The sequence below is a fragment of the Podarcis erhardii genome, assembly GCF_964252035.2.
Source record: "Podarcis erhardii genome assembly, chromosome: 13".
In the NCBI taxonomy this organism is placed as follows: domain Eukaryota; kingdom Metazoa; phylum Chordata; class Lepidosauria; order Squamata; family Lacertidae; genus Podarcis; species Podarcis erhardii.
The window spans coordinates 42,410,004-42,432,055 of NC_138502.1; the positions used below are offsets into that span (position 1 = coordinate 42,410,004).

General features: G+C 48.1%; 1 protein-coding gene across 2 annotated transcripts in view; it reads right to left on the reverse strand.

The window, feature by feature from the left end:
* DHX8 (DEAH-box helicase 8) overlaps window positions 1–21,083 on the reverse strand; it is a 31,880-nt gene extending 10,797 nt beyond the window's left edge. Inside the window, exons 1-15 of one of the 2 annotated variants that reach the window (XM_081837630.1) lie at window positions 20,906–21,083; window positions 17,001–17,086; window positions 16,791–16,863; window positions 15,847–15,929; window positions 14,738–14,847; window positions 13,142–13,444; window positions 11,334–11,478; window positions 9,446–9,646; window positions 9,140–9,227; window positions 8,115–8,212; window positions 7,785–7,932; window positions 6,896–7,077; window positions 5,463–5,657; window positions 4,254–4,439; window positions 2,293–2,503 (exon numbers count right to left, since the gene is read on the reverse strand). In XM_081837630.1, coding sequence (XP_081693756.1) covers window positions 2,293–2,503; window positions 4,254–4,439; window positions 5,463–5,657; window positions 6,896–7,077; window positions 7,785–7,932; window positions 8,115–8,212; window positions 9,140–9,227; window positions 9,446–9,646; window positions 11,334–11,478; window positions 13,142–13,444; window positions 14,738–14,847; window positions 15,847–15,929; window positions 16,791–16,863; window positions 17,001–17,086; window positions 20,906–21,011 — 2,215 coding nt within the window. In that variant the 5' untranslated portion in view covers window positions 21,012–21,083. Of the gene's footprint in view, window positions 1–2,292; window positions 2,504–4,253; window positions 4,440–5,462; window positions 5,658–6,895; window positions 7,078–7,784; window positions 7,933–8,114; window positions 8,213–9,139; window positions 9,228–9,445; window positions 9,647–11,333; window positions 11,479–13,141; window positions 13,448–14,737; window positions 14,848–15,846; window positions 15,930–16,790; window positions 16,864–17,000; window positions 17,087–20,905 lie in introns of both variants that reach the window. The other variant, XM_081837629.1, reaches the window with a different exon arrangement.
* Window positions 21,084–22,052: the final 969 nt, after the last annotated feature.

A 22,052-nucleotide genomic window follows, 5' to 3' on the forward strand; every position in this document is an offset into this window, starting at 1 on the left:
CAGCGGCGTGGCAGCAGCAGGAAGCCCCATTAGCTAAAGTAGTGCTTCAGGTTAAGAACAGTTTCAGGTTAAGAACGGACCTTTGGAATGAATTAAGTACTTAACCTGAGGTACCACTGTAGTTGTTTACTGCCTTGACATCTGCTGGGAGGGCATTCCACAGGGCAGGCACCACTACTGAGAAGGCCCTCTGCCTGGTTCCCTGTAACCTCACCTCTCGCAGCGAGGGAACCGCCAGAAGGCCCTCGGCGCTAGACCTCCGTGTCTGGGCTGGATGATGGGGGTGGACACGCTCCTTCAGGTATACAGGACCGAGGTCGTTTAGGGCTTTAAAGGTCAGCACCAACACTTTGAATTGTGCTTGGAAAAGTACTGGGAGCCAATGAAGATAAAAAGTATGAAATTGGCCAGTTTTCACAAACTCAGCTTCGTTTAAATCGACGGGAAAGTAAACTTCGGGCCCTTACAGCTGACAAAGCAAGCTTGAAAATTTGTGGTTAGGTGGGTGCCAAGCCGACAGCTTTGCATGATTTGCTGTGCCTGAAGGAGAAGGGTTTAAGAGGCAAGTTCAACATAAACAGAGTAGTCGTCGTCTTCTCTGATCACTCGTAGCTGAGTGAGATTGTCCTCCATGAACACGGGCTTAACAGGGAGTCCGTAAATGACTATAGAGTAGTATGGTTTGGGGAAATGTAGCTTCTCGTTTGCAAGATGGGTGCACATAGGAGGGTAGTGTGCTACAGATCTGGGATAGCTCAGCTGGTAGAGCATGAGACTCTTAATCTCAAGGTCGGGGGTTTGAGCCCCACATTGGGCAAAAGATTCCTGCACTACCCTTGTGGCCCCTTCCAACTCTACAATTCTATTATTCTAGGATAGGTAAAGGGCTCCTGACCATTAGGTCCAGTCATGGCCGACTCTGGGGTTGCGGTGCTCATCTCGCTTTATTGGCCGAGGGAGCCAGCATACAGCTTCCGGGTCATGTGGCCAGCATGACTAAGCTGCTTCTGGCAAACCAGAGCAGCGCACGGAAACGCCGTTTACCTTCCCGCCAGAGCGGTACCTATTTATCTACTTGCACTATGACGTGCTTTCGAACTGCTAGGTTGGCAGGAGCAGGGACCGAGCAACGGGAGCTCACCCCGTCACGGGAATTCGAACCGCCGACCTTCTGATCAGCAAGCCCTAGGCTCTGTGGTCTAACCCACAGCGCCACCCACCATCAAAGGTTTCTTCTTGTTGGCCAGTGAAGACTACCCCACTCTCATAGCAGGTCTATGCAGATGAGATAGACCTTTAAAGGGTCTGTCCACTTTTTTTTTTTTTAGAACTCCAAAAACAAAACTGATGAACAGAAAAGAGAGGACTTAAACATTATCTAGTCCAAGCCAGCCACCCTAGGTAAAAAAAAAAGGCAAAGGACCCCTGGATGGTTAAATCCACAGTCAAAGGTGACTATGGGGTTTGTGACGCTCATCTTGATTTCAGGCCAAGGCAGCTGGCGTTTGTCCACAGACAGATTTCTGGGTCATGTGGCCAGCAGCACTTAACTGCTTCTGGTGCAACGGGACACCGTGATGGAAGAAGAGAAGAATAATAATAGGAAGAGTTTGGATTTGATATCCTGCTTTATCACTACCCGAAGGAGTCTCAAAGGGATAACATTCTCCTTTCCCTTCCTCCCCCACAACAAACACTCTGTGAGGTGAGTGGGGCTGAGAGACTTCAGAGAAGTGTGACTGGCCCAAGGTCACCCAGCAGCTGCATGTGGAGGAGCGGAGACGCGAACTCGGTTCTCCAGATTACGAGTCTACCGCTCTTAACCACTACATCACACTGGAAGCCAGAGTGTACGGAAACGCCGTTTACCTTCCCGCCGGAGCGGTACCTATTTATCTCCTTGCACTGGCGTGCTTTTGAACTGCTAGGTTGGCAGGAGCTGGGACAGAGCAACGGGAAGCTCACCCTGTTGTGGGGATTCAAACCACCGACCTTCTGATCAGCAAGCCCAAGAGTCTCGGTGGTTTAGACCAGTGTTTCCCAACCTTGGGCCTCCAGATGTTTTTGGCCTACAACTCCCATCATCCCTAGCTAGCAAGACCAGTGGTCAGGGATGATGGGAATTGTAGTTCAAAAACAGCTGGAGGCCCAAGGTTGGGAAACACTGGTTTAGACCACAGGGCCACCTTGGAAGCTGCAGGAGTGCTTTATGATTACTGCATGGGACTGAAAGCCTTCCATCCTCCAACATGAAGCAACCTTCGAGGTGAGCACCAACTTTCCATGCCTTACCTGGTGGCTCCGTCAAGTGGATCTGCATGACTGTGATCAGGCTGGCATCCAGGTAATCTGTCTCTGGCTCCTTAGTATAGAGAATCTCCACCGGGTACGTCCGGCCTGGGATGGTAAAGATGGGAGCCTCGTAGAAGTACTGGGAGAACTTAACCGCGTCCAAGGTGGCCGACGTCACTATCAACTTCATGTCTTGCCTCTTCTGAACCGTCTGCAGGAGAGAAGTTGGCAAAGCATGTTCAGTGCGGGGGAAAAGGTACACAGCAACACAAGCCATGAGGGAGCAACTGTTGGCTGTTGGCTTTTTGCAGTATGGTAGCGCTGCAGAGAGCTTGCTGGGGAGACCATGCATTAAAAAGGGATTCAAAATAACTTAAACAAGGTTTTAATAAGAAAAACAAAAACTCCATTTACACTAAATACATCAACAACAAACCAGACCCAACCACCAACCCACCCCCAGGGTAATGGGAGAGCTAGGTGCTGCTCCTTGTATACTATACCCAATTGCCAACACAGCTTAACCAATACAACTCAGCAGCACCTGCTATGTTTCACAGCTGTAAAGCTGGGTCTCGTTATTTTGCTCTGGCACTTGCTCTGGCCCCTTAAAGACATACACATTGGGTGGAACAATGATGAAACTTTACATTTAAAGAAACCATTCAACAGCAACAGCCCAGGCTGCCAGCCAGACTAATTTGAGGGCCAATCAAGAGCTGGGGCCCAGGACAGACAGGCTTCTTTCTTATTTTCTGAGCACAGGGTTACACAGTGGAGAATCCATATCCTTGTTAATAAAGCCTTCCGTCGTTGGGAAATGATATATAAATAATAATAATAATAATAATAATAATAATTTTTATTTATACCCCACCCTCCCCAGCCAAGGCCGGGCTCAGGGCGGCTAATAAGCAATAATAAAAACAAGTTGAATGATTACAACTTAAAAACAACATTAAAATACAACATTAAAATATTGAAACATTAAATATTAAAATGCAGCCTCATCGCAGGAGAAGGAAAGGAAAAAAGAAAGAGAGGGAGGGAATCAAATTGGCTCCAAGCCAAAGGCCAGGTGGAACAACTCTGTCTTACAGGCCCTGTGGAAAGAAATCAGATCCTGCAGGGCCCTGGTCTCATGAGGCAGAGCTTTCCACAAGGCCGGAGCTAGTGTTGAAAAGGCCCTGGCTCTGGTTGAAGCTAATCTAACTTCCTTAGGGCCCGGGACCACTAGGGTGTTGCTATTTATGGACCTTGAGGCTCTCCGTGGGGCATACCGGGAGAGGCAGTCCCGTAGGCACGAGGGTCCTAGACCATAAATAAATGAAAAAAATGTTTGAAATAACTTTTGTTAAAAAATCAGAAGCCTTTTTATTAGGAATTATAGGTACCGAGACTCCAAAGGACCAGAGGAAATTGTCCATGTATGCTACAACAGCCGCTCGGATTTTGGTAGCCCAGAGGTGGAAGGAAGGGACAACCCCACAACCAGAGAAGAATGGCAAATCAGGTTGACGGACTATGCCGAAATGGCAAAACCAACTGGGAAGCTCGGGAATCAAGAAGACAAGAAATTTTTAAAAGAATGGGAAATGTTTATAATGTATATACAAATTCACTGTAAACAGGTCAAAACATTAGCGGGATTTTAAATACAATTGAAATGTAACAGAATGTATAGATAACTCAGGAAGATGAAAAATTGGAGAAGTATTGATATATAATTGAAAATAGAACTAAAAGGACCCATGGAAGGGATGGGGAGAAGTCCAGAGATTCAGAGTAATCTCGTTATTTGGATTTCGTATTGTGTTTCGTTGTACGTTTTTATTTTTGACAATCAAATTAAAAAGATTATAAAAATAAAATAAAGCTTTTCGTCAATTGTTCTTTTCTAAGTCATTATTTTTAGGAGGTTGTTGGGGGTGGTGGGGAGAGGGATTTGAAAGAGCTGACACCTTTTTCAGGAGACCAAACAGCACATCGGTGTGTATGGTGCGCTCGTGGGCTTCATCCAACATGATGATGGCATACTGCGTCAGATCCGGGTCGATCAGGCACTCTCGCAGCAACATCCCGTCCGTCATGTACTTGATCACCGTCTCGGGACTGGTGCAGTCCTCAAACCGGATGGTGTAGCCAACCTGCCAGGGAGAGTGGGGCAAAACGATCAGAAGGGGGTGAAAGGGCAACCATTTCTGCTCTGGCAATTACATCTTGCCTGCCCGCCTGCAAGAAACAACTGCAAATTTAAAGGTGTAGAGCAAGGATAATAATAATATTTTTTATTTATACCCCGCCCTCCCCAGCCAAGGCCGGGCTCAGGGCGGCTAACAAGCAATAATAAAAACAAGTTGAATGAATACAACATTAAAATATTGAAACATTAAAATATTAAAATGCAGCCTCATCACAGGAGGAGAAAGGAAAAAAGAAAAAAGAAAGAGGGGAAGGGAATCAAATTGGCTCCAAGCCAAAGGCCAGGCAGAACAACTCTGTCTTACAGGCCCTGCGGAAAGAAATCAGATCCTGCAGGGCCCTGGTCTCATGAGGCAGAGCGTTCCACCAGGCTGGAGCCAGTATTGAAAAGGCCCTGGCTCTGGTTGAAGCCAATCTAACTTCCTTAGGGCCAGGGACCACTAGGGTGTTGCTATTTATGGACCTTGAGGCTCTCCGTGGGGCATACCAGGAGGGACGCTCCTGTAAGTACAAGGGTCCTAGGCCATGAAGGGCTTTAAAAGTCAAAACCAGCACCTTAAATCTGACCCTGTACTCCACCAGGAGCCAGTGCAGCTGGAAAAGCACTGGGTGAATATGCTCCCATGGCAGAGACCCTGTGAGGAGCCTCACTGCTGCATTCTGCACCCGCTGGAGTTTCTGGGACAACTTCAAGGGCAGCCCCGCGTGGATGGGAATGGATGGATTCATGGATAGATGGATGGAAGCATTCCTGAGTGGGTGGGAACCTCTGGCCTGTGGAACAGATCTGCATTCCCAACTGGTCTCTTGCCCATTCCATTGTGTTGGCCCTGAGCACAACCTCCCACCGCCTTTCCACTCCTGCCAGCTTGAGGAAAGTAATCAGCGCAGCTGCTACCATGGAATTGTATGATCTGCCACTTCTGGCACATTGCAGGGTCAATCCACAAAGTACCAGCGCATCTCACCTCCTGTCCCAGACAGCAGCCGAACTCCTCCGATACCCGCTTGGCCACGGACATGGCAGCCACTCGGCGAGGCTGGGTGCAGCCAATCTTCCCACGGGAGGTGTAGCCAGCCTCAGCAAGGTACTGCGTGATCTGCGTCGTTTTCCCGGAGCCCGTCTCCCCGATGACTATCAGAATCTGGTTATCGTGAACAGCCTAGGACAGAGAAGCCATCGGATGCTCAGGTATCTTCAGTGTTCAAAGCTACTCAAATCTCTTCCACCTGCTACTCTGTCCGTTCTCCTCCGTGAACATTACGTCCAACAGGGAAGCATGCTGCTCTTTGCCTGCACGAATCGGTTTTTCCTTTTAAAATCAAGCCGCAGGTTCGGACGCTACAGAAAGGGGCCTACAAATCTGCATGGATGCAATAGCACGGCAGGTGGAAAAATGTTTCCTCGAAATTATTGCCAAAACCACAGAACCCGATGAATCCAAATGTCAGAGCTTTCTGTTGGAAATGTATGGTTCTTAAAGTGTTATTCAAGAAAGAGCTCAAATGGAAAAAGATGCTCAAACTAACACTGGGGGGGGGGAGCTTCCAGTGACCAGATGGTGACTTTTAGCTCACTGAGCAGACACCATTTGCTTTGCATCCTGCCTCTAGACAACTAATTCTATCTGGTGTTCTCAAAGTTCCTTATAGGGCAACTTCTGGTTTCATACACCCTGCCACATCCTGCTCAGGTTTTGAACAAACAGAAGAGCAAACCTACATGCAAAGTACATATACCACATTCACAGCCCTCTCTTTATAAAGCTGATGTTATGCTTCTACAGTCGTACCTTGGAAATCGAACAGAATCCGTTCCGGAAGTCCGTTCGACTTCCAAAACGTTCGGAAACCAAAGCGTGGCTTCTGATTGGCTGCAGGAAGCTCCTGCAGCCAATTGGAAGACTCGGAAGCCCCGTCAGATGTTCAGGTTCCAAAGAACATTTGAAAACTGGAACACTCACTTCCGGGTTTGCGGCGCTCAGGAGCCAAAATGTTTGACTTGCAAGGTGTTTGGGATCCAAGGTATGACTGTATTGGCTTCCCAGTCTGTTCGACTGCATGATATTAACCAATTCGTTTTTACGGTTTTATTCTCTGGGTTGTAAGCCACCCTGAATTTCTGATAGAAAGGCAGGGCATGCAGGAATTAAACAGGAAACATTTGCTAGGTAAGGGCATTCATATATGAAGCTGCGTCAACTCCCAACAATCACAGGTTTTGCAGAATTTAATGGGAGAAGAATTGGCAGGAATATAGAAGCTCCTTAGGATTTTGGAACACCATGGTCATCTCCTGTGGAGGCCAAACCACCTGATATCGGCATATTGAGATGCTGGACTTGATGGCCCTTGGTTCAATTCCGGACAGCTGGTTTTTTTCCCTTCTTCTCACTCTTACCTGGATGAGCTGATCCTTCAGCCGGTAAATCGGGAGACTTTCCCTCTGCTCAATGATTGACAGCTGAGTTTTTTTCCCGTAAGAGGCTTTATTGCCTCCGAAAGCGTGTTTCTTCCACTCTGGGATGTCGTTTGGCATCATGCCAATCCCTCGCATGTTGGCAGCGATTTGTCTCCCATCCACTGGAAAGAGAAAGGAAAATGTGCATCACACTTTGGTCCATATGGCAGCATGGAAGGGGTAAGAGAGGACTGACTAGAAAGGGGTGCAAGTGTTAGTTTCTGAGTGTTGCCACTGTGCAGTGCTTTTGGAGTCACAAGACTCTGTTTACATTCCAGAGACCTTCCAGGCTGTTGGAAGTCTCACAGAAAGACAGGAGACGGATGTGATGTTTACTGGTTTCCAGTTCCTTTGTTTCAGTTGCTCTCTGCTTTCACAGAGAGAGGGTGTATATTTCTTTGCTGTCTGAGTAGTAAGAAATCAAGCATAGCGATATAGCAATAAATCTCATCACTTCTGCTGCTTTGGAAACTCTGCTGAATGGGAATGTGCCTGAGGCCTCATCAAAGGCTCAGGTTGTTAATTATTGTCGGTGGACTCGGCCAGAGGAAAGTGAGCTTTATCAGTTTGGCCGAGCGGAGATCCCGACAGTGAGTACATGGGCTCAAGTAACAGGACAGCAAAAACCATTCATTCCACAGCTGCTTAGAGAGGGAAAGAAGTTGGCTTTCAAGGCCAGCCAGAATTTCTGGATCTCTGCCGTCTCCTAAATTGCCTGCTGCATCCCAATTTACAGTGCACGTTACACGTTACAGCGGGTTCCCACAGTGATGTCTAAACAGAAATACATTTTACAACCAAAAATACATCAGGAGGAAGATTCGGTTACCGTCTGGGAGGGGATCCACCCAGTGCTTGTTGAGTCCCATGGGAATGGAGTCCATCTCTGCCTCCCTCTGGGCTTGCTTCAGCTCTCGCCTCTCTTTCGCAAGTGCACTCTGCATCATGGCAGCTTGAGACAGTGAGCCGTCAGGGTTCTGGAGTAATACAGGAAAACGTATTCCATTACTTGCTGCAGAGCTAAGTTTGTCCAAGAAGTCCTTGCCATCCCAACAAATTACACCCCCAAATCAAATATCACCACACCCTCGCCATCCCTCCCCACCGCTGGCAATATGTATTGGCAATATGGAAGGGCCCGGGAACTGGATCTCGTCACCTTCACAATCTTGATGGGGCTCATGTCCATGCTCTGCTTGGTGTGCCCTCGCAGGAACGGCGGCTCCTCCTCTACCAGTTCGATTTCCAGGTCCTCGTCTGGAAGAGGGAACCAGGTTCAGTCCCAGGCACATTTTAACAAGGTTCCCTGCTCTCATCAACAAGCCCCAACCTTGTTAGCTACCAGCTAAGCTAGAGGATGGCACCTGGGATAGCTCAGTGGGTACAGCCCCACATTGGGCAAAAGATTCCAGCAGGGCAGGAGGGGTTGGACTAGATGACCCTCAAGGCCCCTTCCAGCTCTACAGTTCTATGATTAATCTAGCAGCCTCTAAGCTAATCTAGCCCCTGCAAAGAGAGCAGACTGGTCCCTGTACTGGAAAACTTTTGCCCTCCAATAAAGCACGGTCCTAGCCTCTGGAGGACACAGAAATACAATGGAAAGAGACTCTCCCTTGAGTTCTTCTTTGTAGATGTTCTCAGCCAGGGGTAGGTAAGATGTGGCCCTCCAGATGTTGGCAGACTAACTCCCATCAGTCCCAGTCAGCAGGGCCAAAAGTCAGAGATGATGGGAGCTGTAGTCCAGCAACATCTGGAAGTGTGCAGATGTTAGCCATGTTTCTAGGCAGTGTGGAAGACAGGGGAGCAGTTAATTAGTCTTGATAGTGGAAGTACAGTGGTACCTTGGTACTCGAATGGCTTGGCCCCCAAACAAATCGGCTCCCAAGAGCCGCAACTTGGAAGTGTTCAGGTTTGCAATCGTTTTTCGGAAGCTGAACGTCTGACGCTGCTTCCACGACTTCCAACTGAGTGCAGGAAGCTCCTGCAGCCAATCAGAAGCTGTGCCTTGGTTTTCGAACTGTTTCAGGAGCTGATCCTGGAATGGATTAAGTTCGAGAACCAAGGCACCACTTTACCTCAAATCCACCATTCTCCAGTTCAGAGTGGGACGTGAGCAAAATGAATTGCTAGATGAGGAACAAGCACAGAGGTGACTCAAGTCTAGACCATCACAGCTTTCATTACCTTCTTCATCGTCAACCTTTGGCAGGATCCCCGTTTCCTCGTCGAAGTCAGGGAACTCCTCCTTGGAAAGCACGTTGGCAGCAATCATCTGGAGGGGGTGGGGAAGCACAAGGACAAAACCTTCAGCCAAAAAGTTTAGAGGTATGTCTTGTTTCAAACACAAGTTTCTTTAAACGACGGCCAACACCCACTTCATGCTCGGGCAAAGGACTCAGGGCTGGTCTCCTGCTCAGTTGCCATTTAGTCCCAAGGCAGAAATCGTTCACGTTATTAATCATGATTTAGTCCCAAGCCAGAAATCGTTACCTGCTTGATTTCCCATTTCTCAGGGTCAGAAATGCGGGTGAGGCGCTTCCGTTCCAACGTATCGTCCTCTACCTCTGGAGCGCTGACCAAGGACAGGTGGGTTGGCCTGTCTGGGTTCCTCATGGCTGCCTCCTCAGACTCCCCGACGAGGTTCCGACGTCTGTTTGGGTTCAAATCCTCCCCTGTGTCTTGATCTACATCCTAAAGAACACATAAATCACAGATTGGCACTCCCCTCAATGTACAGATGGGAAAATTAAAAAAGAAAATTAGCTTAGTTCCATTCTGCAATTAATTTGTTTTTTAATTTATGCTTTACTGTACACAGAGAAAAACAACAACAAAAAACACACATACATTTACATCACCCGCCACCTCAAATACAAAATAAACAAAAAAGTATTTTTTTATGTTTTGTCAGTAAACCTTCTCAAAGTACATCCAACTTCCCGTCTTCTCCAAACTTCTTTCAAAATTTACAAACTTACTGCATAAATCTGTATGTTCATTTTACAATAAAACATTACTCTTCTGTGTCTTTATTTCTTATTTAGTACAGCTGCAGAAGTTATTCAAAGGCAGCGACCAAATTCATACTGCAACAGTTATTTTTAAGGTATGTTTTGAAAACTTCCCATTCTGCAATAAATATTTGTTTTGACCTGTCTTTCATTTTTTACAGATAGTTGGGCCAGCTCTGCATATTCAGCTAGTTTTCGTAACCATTCTGATCTGGAAGGAATTTTATCACTTTTCCAGTTAGTCACTATTAAGACTAACGTATAAAATGGCGTATAAAAAAAACTTATTTTACCTTTACAGTGGTTACATACGTTTCAGGTTACAGACTCCGTTAACCCAGAAATAGTACCTCGGGTTAAGAACTTTGCTTCAGGATGAGAACAGAAATTGTGCTCCGGCAGCACAGCAGCAGCGGGTGGCCCCATTAGCTAAAGTGGTGCTTCAGGTTAGAACAGTTTCAGGTTAAGAATGGACCTCCGGAACGAATTAAGTACTTAACCCGAGGTACCACTGTATAGGAATGTCTGGTTCTGTAATTCCGAGTAGAAAGGCCTCTGTTTTTTTTAAAAATAAGACCGTGAACATTTTCTTAAGTTCACCGTATATGTCATCCCAGAATATCTTAATTTTTTTACATAGCCACCACATATGAAGAATGATACCAATTTCTAATCCACATCTCCAGTAGTTCCATTTTGCAATTAGTGTGCAAGCCTAGCGTGTCGCCCAGGTGAGACATGTAGCTGCATGGTTGATATCGACAACAACAGTTCCTGTCTTGGGGGTTCCTAGTAAGCGAGAAGCACTGGCTGGTAAACAATGGCCCATTTGCATCTGTCACTACCTCTGAAGTCAGTAGCAGGTGGCCCTTGAGATCAGTGTGGTCCATGCAGGATTCCCCCCCCCCCTTTACCCTCTTCCTTAAAACTGCTGGTGCCAATTAGAGGAAAGGGCAGGTGAGATATCCCAAGGCCAAAATAACTGCAGAGCAAGGGTGAATAGTTGAAGTCCAGGGTAGAAACAGTGCCTTGGCACTATTCCCTGACAGCAACCGCTCACCTCCTAGGGAGCAAGTGTTTTCACACCACAATACGTTGTCCTAAAAGAGACCCACCCCTTGGCCCAAATCAGAGATGGAATTGTTTTATTATATGACCAAAGTAAGGAGGAGTGGAATGAGGATGGCCAGGGACTGACAAGTGAGCACTGCAGAAGCAGCAAGGCAAGATGAAGCAGACAGAGGAAAGAGGAGACGCTAATGTCCCGGGGAAACATGGAGCAAGACAGATGGGAAGGACAGAAAGGGAAGGGAAAAGAAACAGAAGCAGACAGGAGGTGGGCTTTTATGGAATGGACCCTCTCTTACCTTCATGCTGAGGCTGGTTTTAGAGCCAGTGAAGGACAGAACTTTGACTTTGACCCTCTGCCCTTTGCTCACCACGTCAGCCACGTTAGCAACACGCCCCTCGCGGCGCAGCTCTGAGATGTGGACAAGTCCTTCCCAGCGCTTCCTAAAAAGGGGAATCGGACACGGAAAAAGCCAGTGGGTATCTGCTACGTCTCATGCAGGAGCTTTTCGAAGTTATACACTGTAAGTTCCACCCACCGTAAAGGTATCAAGACGGATATGGTATTCACACTCTTAATTGTTGGACTGGGAGGTGTATATAATCCCAAGCAAGCTTACCCAAAACAAAAACCCCTGGACTTCAACGTAACTTACTTTGTACGTGCCTAAAATGCCATAAAATCCTGGCGACGGGATGAGCTCCCGTTGCTCAGTCCCTGCTCCTGCCAACCTAGCAGTTCAAAAGCACATCAAAGTGCAAGTAGATAAATACCGTATTTTTCGCCCCATAGGACGCACTTTTTCCCCTCCAAAAATGAAGGGGAAATCTGGGTGTGTCCTATGGGGCAAATGCAGGCTTTCGCTGAAGCTTGGAGAGCGAGAGGGGTCGGTGCGCACCGACCCCTCTCGCTCTCCAGGCTTCAGGAAGACATCCGCAGCCTAGGCAGCCCTGCAGGAGGTCCGGCAGGGCTGTGTAGGCTGTGGATAGCAGCCTGCTTCCCGGAGCGTCGGGTGCCCTGAAAGCAGAGCGCCCGGCGCTTCGGGAACACATCCGCAGCCTAGGCAGCCCTGTGGGAGTTCTCCACAGGGCTCCCCACGCTGCGGATAGCAGCCTGCCGCCCGGCAGGCGGGGCGCCCTGAAGCAGAGCACCCCTCGCGCCGGGCAGACATCCGCAGCGTGGGGAGCCCTGCAGGAGTTCCCCGCAGGGCTCCCCATGCTGCGGATAGCAGCCTGCCACCCGGCGGGTGGGGCACCCTGAAGCAGAGCGCCCCGCGCGCCGGGCAGACATCCGCAGCGTGGGGAGCCCTGCAGGAGTTCCCCGCAGGGCTCCCCATGCTGCGGATAGCAGCCTGCCACCCGGCGGGTGGGGCACCCTGAAGCAGAGCGCCCCGCGCGCCGGGCAGACATCCGCAGCGTGGGGAGCCCTGCAGGAGTTCCCCGCAGGGTTCCCCATGCTGCGGATAGCAGCCTGCCACCCGGCGGGTGGGGCACCCTGAAGCAGAGCGCCCCGCGCGCCGGGCAGACATCCGCAGCGTGGGGAGCCCTGCAGGAGTTCCCGCAGGGCTCCCCATGCTGCGGATAGCAGCCTGCCGCCTGAGGCAGACATCGGCCAGCCCCAGAAGCTCGGGGGACAGCAGGGAGGCGCAGCGCCGTTCCTCGACCTGGTTCGGTTTCCCCAACCTGCTTTTGGGGGGAAAATAAAGGGGGAAAATTTTTCCTTTATTTCCCCCCCAAAAAACTAGGTGCGTCCTATGGGACGGAGTGTCCTATGGGACGAAAAATACGGTAAGTACCACTCCAGCGGGAAGGTAAACAGCATTTCCGTGCGCTGCTCTGGTTCGCCAGAAACGGCTTTGTCATGCTGGCCACATGACCCGGAAGCTGTACGCCAGCTCCCTCAGCCAATAAAGCGAGATGAGCACCACAACTCCAGAGTCGGTCACGACTGGACCTAATGGTCAGGGGTCCCCTTTACCCTTTAAAATGCCATAGACATGGCTTTGCAGTTTAAAAAAAGTGTTGCGTCAGTTTCTCACTTTCTGGAACGGCACAGATCAGTGGCAGCCAGGGATGCCAAAGGTGAAGCCCACCTTGTATCAAATACCTGAGTCCTTCAAGCTGGACAAAGCAGCCAAACTGCATGATGCTGGTGACTTTGCCGTTGTAGATGTCCCCGATGGAAGGTTCCTCTGGTGGGGGCCGGTCCACGTGCTTATCTCGCCATCGCTCGCTGCTCTTCTCTGCAGGCTTCTCCCGCTCCTTGCGGTCCCAGCTGGGGCTTCTGCTCCTGGAACGATACCTGGACTTTCCCTTATTCCGCTCCCTCGTCCGGGAACGAGAGGGCGACTTCCGCTTCCGCTTTTGGTCCCGGCCCCTGCTGCGGCTGCGGCTCCTCCGCCTTCTCTTGCTGCAAACAACAGAAAGTATGAGTACTCAGGTCCACTCTTGATTCAGACGCTACTTTAATACAGTGGTACCTTGGACGCGGGTGGTGCTGTGGTCTAAACCAATGAGCCTAGGGCTTGCCGATCGGAAGGTCTGCGGTTCGAATCTCCGCAACGGGATTCCTTGGGAGACCAAGGAGAGCTGTTTTTAAAACACCTCTGCAGCCTTCTCCTTGGTAAGTCACGTGGAAGACTACAGGGCATGGCAGAATTAGTGACAGCAGCAGAGTCTGGTTGGGCAACCTAATTTGGCTGATAATAGTTAAAATACTGGCAGGTGCTTTTTCTTCCTTTTTTACAGAAACAAAATGGCAAAATTCGGCAGCTTCTCCAGGCTGCGATCTGTACTCCAATACTGTCCACTACGATGGTGATATTTGTGGATTCATGATGGAATATCCTACCTGAGATAAGAGAGTTGAATTAGATCTGGGGTGGGCATACCTCAGGCTATTGGGGTCTACTTTATCTTTTAAGTAAAATCCTGAGGTCCACCAATAAGAGGCAGGTGCAAAACAGTAGCTATTTTGGGTGGGGCACTAAGAATTAAGAAAATAAGAGGCACACGTGCCATCAATAAATTTGCGATCAATAACAGAACCTTGCAAGTCCTTTCACCTCGTCATCCGCACACACCTTTTGTCACGCTGTGACATTCGTTTTTACCTGGCCCATTTAGAGGAGAGGAACCTTTTAGACAAGGCTACTGTTAGACAGGGGACGTGGGTGGCGCTGTGGGTTAAACCACAGAGCCTAGGACTTGCCGATCATAAGGTTGGCGGTTCGAATCCCCGCAACGGGGTGCTCTCCCATCGCTCGGTCCCTGCTCCTGCTAACCTAGCAGTTCGAAAGCACGTTAAAGTGCAAGTAGATAAATAGGTACCGCTCCGGCGGGAAGGTAAACGGTATTTCTGTGCGCTGCTCTGGTTCTCCAGAAGCGGCTTAGTTATGCTGGCCACATGACCCGGAAGCTGCACGCCGGCTCCCTCGGCCAGTAAAGCGAGATGAGCGCCGCAACCCCAGAGTCGGTCACGATTGGACCTAATGGTCAGGGGTCCCTTTACCTTTACCTTATTGTTAGACAACTGGGAATCAGAAACTCTTGCCAATCTACTGTGTGCCATTCTTAAACCTACCAGTAGATCCCAACCTGCCTTCTGCCCACCTCTGAGCTAGATCACCTATGACTTTTCCAAAACAACAACAACACACTGAAAAAGTTTCCTTCTTGAGGAGATGAAGCCCCAGGAACCTACTGGTCCTCACTGCTTCGGTGCTTCTCCTGCTTCCCTGAAGTTGGCATCAAAGCTTCCAGTTCCTTGAGGGCATCGGCAGCTACCTTCACATCATCTTCATCCAACATTGTCTGTGAAGGAAAGGAGAGAATCCCCCTGAATAGACCGCTGGTACACTAATTCAACATCTCTTTCAGATCCATGTGGTGACAGCTGAACTAGAACCGAGTTCTTCTTGGCTCCAAAGTCAAATCTCACCACACTTGGACCCCACTGTTGAATTCAGTAGCAGTCGCTTATAAGTAGGCATGGTTAGGATTCTGCTGCTGATCAGGGAAGCAAGAGAAAACAGAAAGGAGCGTCTCCACCCCCATCATTCCGCCCAGACACTGAGGTCCAGCGCCGAGGGCCTTCTGGAGGTTCCCTCGCTGCGAGAAGCCAAGTTACAGGGAACCAGGCTGAGGGCCTTCTCAGTAGTGGCACCCGCCCTGTGGAACGCCCTCCCAGATGTCAAAGAGATAAACAACTACCAGATTTTCAGAAATCTGAAGGCAGCCCTGTTAGGGAAGCTTTTAATGTTTGATGGACTACTGTATTTTAATATTTTGTTGGAAGCCGCCCAGAGTAATAATAATAATAATTTCTTGGGAATGCTGTTATTTTGCTATTATTCACAACCCCCACTCCATTCCCGCACTTGGGGTGCCTGGCTCTCCTCCCTAATCTCACAAACCTCCTCCCTCCAGCCTTTATGCCTGCAACCCACACTCTTGTGTGCAAGAAAAAGAAGAGTTTGGATTTGATATCCCGCTTTATCACTACCCTAAGGAGTCTCAAAGCGGCTAACAATCTCCTTTCCCTTCCTCCCCCACAACAAACACTCTGTGAGGTGAGTGAGGCTGAGAGACTTCAGAGAAGTGTGACTGGCCCAAGGTCACCCAGCAGCTGCATGTGGAGGAGCAGGGAAGCGAACCCGGTTCACCAGATTACGAGTCCACTGCTCTTAACCACTACACCACACTGGCTCTCACCACCCACTCACCCTGTTCCTAATGTGCTCTCTTGCCCCAGATTCCTCTGCACTCTGCTCTTCCCGTCTGCAGCTCATAAATGAACAAAAACCCACCTACCCTGACAATGGGATTGTCTGGTCTACAGAGGGCAGGAAACAACTCCTTGTACTTTTCTTTTTCGGTTTTCGGTTTTACAGCTTCTACAGTGATAATAAACAAAAGAAAACACACACGACTTGAAATTTCATTTCATTTCACTTTTAACCTGTATATGTACCTCCTTTCTTTGTTACTTTCTCTATTAGATTTTCATCTAAATGTTATTAGCTCTGCTGCATTACTTGCACTCTGGAAAGGCGAAGGGCCATGGCAGATTTGTATTTCTTTCTCCTGGTGACAGGCAGGTGATGGGATCCCTTCTGACAGGCCAAGCACTGAAGATGGCAAGATGTGCACTGAAACCCTGTAACTCGTGGTGTGGAATTTTGGCAGCAATCCCAAGACCTAAAGACTACAGTGGTGCCCTGCAAGACGAATGCCTCGCAAGACGAAAAACCCACTAGACGAAAGGGTTTTCCGTTTTTCAATGCGCTTCGCAAGACGAATTTCCCTATGGGCTTGCTTCACAAGACGAAAACGTCTTGCGAGTCTTGCGAGTTTTTTCCCTCCCACCCTTTTTCTAAGCCGCTAAGCCGCTAATAGCCTTTTAGCCGCTAAGCCGCTAAGCCTTTAATAGCCGCTAAGAGCGCTAATCCGCTAATAGGGTTGCTTCGCAAGACGAAAAAACCGCAAGACGAAGAGACTCGCGGAACGAATTAATTTCGTCTTGCGAGGCACCACTGTAAATGCTCACACTATGAAACTGTAAGAGAGACTGCAAGTGTGCTGACCCAGAATCTGGCTTGTACCAACCCATAGTCGTATCTGTTTTTAACCCATATTTTTATTTGTACACCAAATAAAACTGTGCAACTATTAATGGTTGATTTCTAACCACAACTTGCAGCTGCTAGGTCCCTTCCATCCCCATTCTGCCTGTGTGCCCGTGAGGCTTCACTTACCTTTGCTAGTGGAAGGTTTTGCAGGCGGTCGCATCGTCTGTATAAGACGCAGCAGGTTGCTAATGAGGGAATCCTGAAATACAGAATTTGGGTTTAAAAAACAAAGCAGAAATAGAATTTATTGCTCCTACAATCCTTCCCCCCCCCCACCAGCTCAAATACCAACACCACCCTCTGCACCTGCTGCCTTCAAAAGATTTTGGCACTCACTGTAAATTCGGCACCATTCTTCACCAAGGCTGCCTTGAATGCATCAAAGGTTGTATTTCTCTCTGCGAGGTTGATCACAAATTCAGCTGTAAACAATTAGAGGGTGAAAGGAAAAAGGATTAGGCGAAAATGGCTCACACTGTTTCGGAGCAGGCACGGTTCCAAATCCTAAAATACCTGCATATACATTTCCCAACTACCGTATTTTTTCGCTCTATAGGACGCACTTTCCCCCTCCAAAAACTAAGGGGAAATGTGTGTGTGTCCTATGGAGCGAATACAGGCTCCTATGCTTCAGCGATAGCAACGCGAAGCCTCCGAAGCGCAGAGGGAGCGCTCCCTCCGCGCTCCGGAGGCTTTGCGTTGCTTTCGCTGAAGTCTGGAGAGCGAGAGGGGTTGGTGCGCACCAGCCCCTCTCACTCTCCAGGCTTCAGGGATAGCCGCCTGAAGCCTGTGGAGCTCAGCGCGAGTTCCTGCTGCGCTCCAGAGGCTTCAGGTTCCTTTCGCTGAAGCTGGGAGAGCAAGACTCTCCTGGCTTCAGCAGAGAGAGAGAGCTGCGCAGCGCCCCTTCAGCCAAGCGGGAGGAGAAATGGAAGGGGCTCCGTTTCTCCTGCCGCTTCGCTGAAGGGGCGCTGAGCAGAGAGGGGGAGATTTTTTTTTTCTTGTTCTCCCCCTCTAAAACAAGGTGCGTCCTGTGGAGCGAAAAATACAGTACATATTGCTTGGAAGAACCGGTGCACTCTCTAGGCAATTCGCAGGATGCTATAAGCAGATAGCAGATTTAACGAAGAAGAGATGCCTACAGCTAAAAACAGTCCAGACTACATTAGCAAGCTAGTCAAGAAGCATATCCCCCCCCCCCCCAGGAAGGGCACTCTTAGATTTAGGAACATCTCTAACAGAAGCCTAGCAACAGGTAGGGGTGTATTGGGGGTGGGATGGGGGAAACAGAATTGATTATAATGAATTTAAAAGAACTGTTTAAAAGATATTAAATGGTACCAATGATTTTTTAAAATGGTTTCATTGCTTGTTGAAGGAAAGGCAGAATAAAAATCCAACAAATAATAAGTTAAAATGCATACATTTGTCGCATGATAACTGAAGGCATTATTGTCAGTCATATGACCACAGTTGAACATTTTTATTTTTGAATTGTATTCTTTCATCATATACAAACATGCTACAATGAACCACCTATTTAGGGCAGTGGGAAGTTTTCTATTGCAGGAAAATTTTACCTAAATTCACACCATTGGTAGTTTGACTGAGGGGAGGAGGTAATCCTCTGTCTCTGTATGAGAGCGCTTCATATCAACAGCTACCAGCCATGATGGCTATGTTCCACTGTCAGAGGCAGTATTTCTCTAAATCTTAAAAAAGTATAGTATAAACACCGACAGCTGGAAATCAATGGCCTGCGAGAGCTCCAATGGGAGAAGAGCCTTTACCAAAGGTGTTGTGGGCTTTGAAGACGCTTGAACTCAGGACACAAGGGAGAAACGTGCTAAGAGGAAGACACACTTGGCAAACCCTCACTGTGATCAACTCCCGCCTGGAAACCTATGCCCCTGCTGTGGAAGGACGTGTGGATCCAGAACACAATCTTCTTCAGCTACGAATGATCGTCAAAGAAGTAGTCTCTAAATACCAGTTGCTGCAATTTGCAGGTGGGAAGGGAGCGCTGTTGCACTCATGTCTTGCTTGCGAGCATCTCACAGGCATCTGGTTGGCGACTATGTGAACAGGATACTGGGCTAGGTGGGACATTCGCCTGATTTAGCAAGGCTCTTCTGGCATTCTTATTTATTAATTTATTAATACCCCAGCTTCATAAACGCAGCCTCCAGAGAGCACAAGGCAGCCCAGCAAATGTGGGATTTTCATCCCAGAATCCCCTCACCTTCTTCCTTTACTGACAGACAAAACAAATACAGTGGTACCTCGGGTTACATACGCTTCAGGTTACAGACTCCGCTAACCCAGAAATAGTGCTTCAGGTTAAGAACTTTGCTTCAGGATGAGAACAGAAATCGTGCTCCGGCAGTGTGGCAGCAGCAGGAGGCCCCATTAGCTAAAGTGGTGCTTCAGGTTAAGAACAGTTTCAGGTTAAGTACGGACCTCCGGAAAGAATTAAGTACTTAACCCGAGGTACCACTGTATTATTACTACTACTACTATTATTATTATTATTATTATTATTATTTATACCCCACCCATCTGGCTGGGTTTCCCCAGCCACTCTGAGTGGCTTCCAACAGAATATTAAAAACACAATAAAATACCAAACGTTAAAAACTTCCCTAAACATGGCTGCCTATTCAGATGTCTTCTGAAAGTCAGATAATTGTTTACTTCCTTGACATCTGATGCGAAGGTGTTCCACAGGGTGGGTGCCAGTACCGAGAAGGCCTGGTCCCCTGTAACCTCACTTCTCGCAAACTCACTATTTATTCAATTTATATATCACCCTTTATCCAAAGATCCCAGGGCTGCGTACAACATTAAGAACATAATTTGCACAGCGTAAACCAGTGAGTCCCAACCTTTTTTTTTTTTTTCCATGCCCCGCCTAAGCATCTCTAAAATCCTGTGGCCTATAATTCTTATTATTCAAAAAGTGAACTCCTATTCATGTGGAGGAAGCCTACAATGCCATTCACTTGGTCTAAACAAGCTTCCAAAGAACATGGCATCCAAGAAAGAGAAAAATAAAAGAATGAAAGCACAGCTGAAGTACTGAGGAAGAAATCACTAAGAAATTGTTAAAATAATAATAATAAGTGATAACCTCTCCATTGTCACCAGATGACGGCGGTGTACATTCTAATTTTAATTTTAAAAATGCATATGTCACAATATATATTTGTATACTGTGCATGAGGCCCCCTAGAACCATAAGAAATGCAAAAAAATCAATGTTAACAACACATTAGGAAGCATAAATTATAATCATAATAACAGCCCCCTCACATGTTTAAGAAGTCACAGATTATTTATTACTGTTATTGCAGATGACACAACCTTGATGGCAGAAAGTGAGGAGGAATTAAAGAACCTTTTAATGAGGGTGAAAGAGGAGAGCGCAAAATATGGTCTGAAGCTCAACATCAAAAAAACTAAGACCATGGCCACTGGGCCCATCACCTCCTGGCAAATAGAAGGGGAAGAAATGGAGGAAGGAAAGATTTTACTTTCTTGGGCTCCATGATCACTGCAGATGGTGACAGCAGTTACGAAATTAAAAGACTCCTGCTTCTTGGGAGAAAAGCGATGACAAACCTAGATAGCATCTTAAAAAGCAGAGACATCACCTTGCTGACAAAGGTCCGTATAGTTAAAGCTGTGGTTTTTCCAGTAGTGATGTATGGAAGTGAGAGCTGGATCATAAAGAAGGCTGATCGCTGAAGAATTGATGCTTCTGAATTATGAAGCTAGAGGAGACTCTTGAGAGTCCCATGGACTGCAAGAAGATCAAACCGATCCATTCTGAAGGAAATCAGCCCTGAGTGCTCACTGGAAGGACAGATCCTGAAGCTGAGGCTCCAATACTTTGGCCACCTCATGAGAAGAGAAGACTCCCTGGAAAAGACCCTGATGTTGGGAAAGATGGAGGGCACAAGGAGAAGGGGACGACAGAGGACGAGATGGTTGGATAGTGTTCTTGAAGCTACCAGCATGAGTTTGACCAAACTGCGGGAGGCAGAGGAAGACAGGAGTGCCTGGCGTGCTCTGGTCCATGGGGTCACGAAGAGTCGGACATGACCAAACAACTAAACAACAACAACATATTTATTTTACTGTACCCCGCCTTTCCCCCCTGACATGGGCTCGAGGCGGCTTACAGATAAAAACAGTAACAGCCAATATGACAAAATGGACCCCTTTACACCCTCGGCGCCTACCCAGATCCTTGTCGTTGATGCCCAAGTGGTTGTCGAGCTCCGTGCAGACTTTGGAGACCAGGGACAGGTACTCGAGCTTAGCGAGCTCGTCCAGGGGCTCCGCCATGGCGCCTCCGCCGCCCTGCGCCCACCGCGCAGCCTTCAGGCGACCGACGACCGGCACTTCCGGGGTCGCCTCTACAGCGCAAGGATCATAGAGAAAGTGGGCGGGGCGGGGAGCGGGAAGAGAAAAAACAACCACCGTCACTTCCGGTTTCCTCTTCCTACGACTTGAGGGGGGAACCATAGACAAGGACAAGGCTAGACAAGCCCTTCTCGTGATTGGTAACTCCCGTTGAACTGCAAACCCCATCATCCCCCGCCGCTGGCCCCGCTAGCTAGGGATGATGGGAGTCGTAGTCCAATCACAGCAAGGCTGATTAAAGGCTACTCTCTAGAGTCTGGACTGAAGTTTAAAGATGCGTGTTCTGCTCTCAGTATAATTTTTATTTATGTTCACTCCCCCGGGCTGTCCATAGGAATCAGGGGAGAATTGTAATTTTTTTATGATTTAACTGTGACCATTCTGCTGGTTGTCCCCCTTCAAAAAAAAAAAAGGACAGGCAAAGAGAGATGTGTCTGCTCCTACTGCCTTGTGATTATTAATAATAATAATAATAATAATAATAATAATAATAATTATAATAATATATTTATACCCCGCCCATCTGGCTGGGTTTCCCCAGCTACTCTGGGCGGCTTCCAACTGAATATTAAAAACAATACAGCATCAGACATAGAATTTGTTTTGTACTTTTGCAACGTCTGCAATTGCCACCTGCCTGTCTATGGAGGCTTCAAGCAAGCGGTTTGCAAGGAGGATCTTCTGCAAAGGGAGGGGTGTCTAAGAGGGGCGATTTCGAGCCTATACAGCCTGAGGGTTTGTGTCAAAGCTGTCAACTTTTCCCTTTTCTCGCAAGGAATCCTATTCGAAATAAGGGACTTTCCCTTAAAAAAAGGAAAAAGTTGACAGCTATGGTGTGTGTGCGTGTGTGTTGACTCGAATGTCAAACCAACCACAGCTTCAAACCAGCATTAGGGTACCCTGCCAAGGCTATTACACACTTCCCCTCAATCTGGTCCCTGATGTGGGAGCAATAGCACTGGG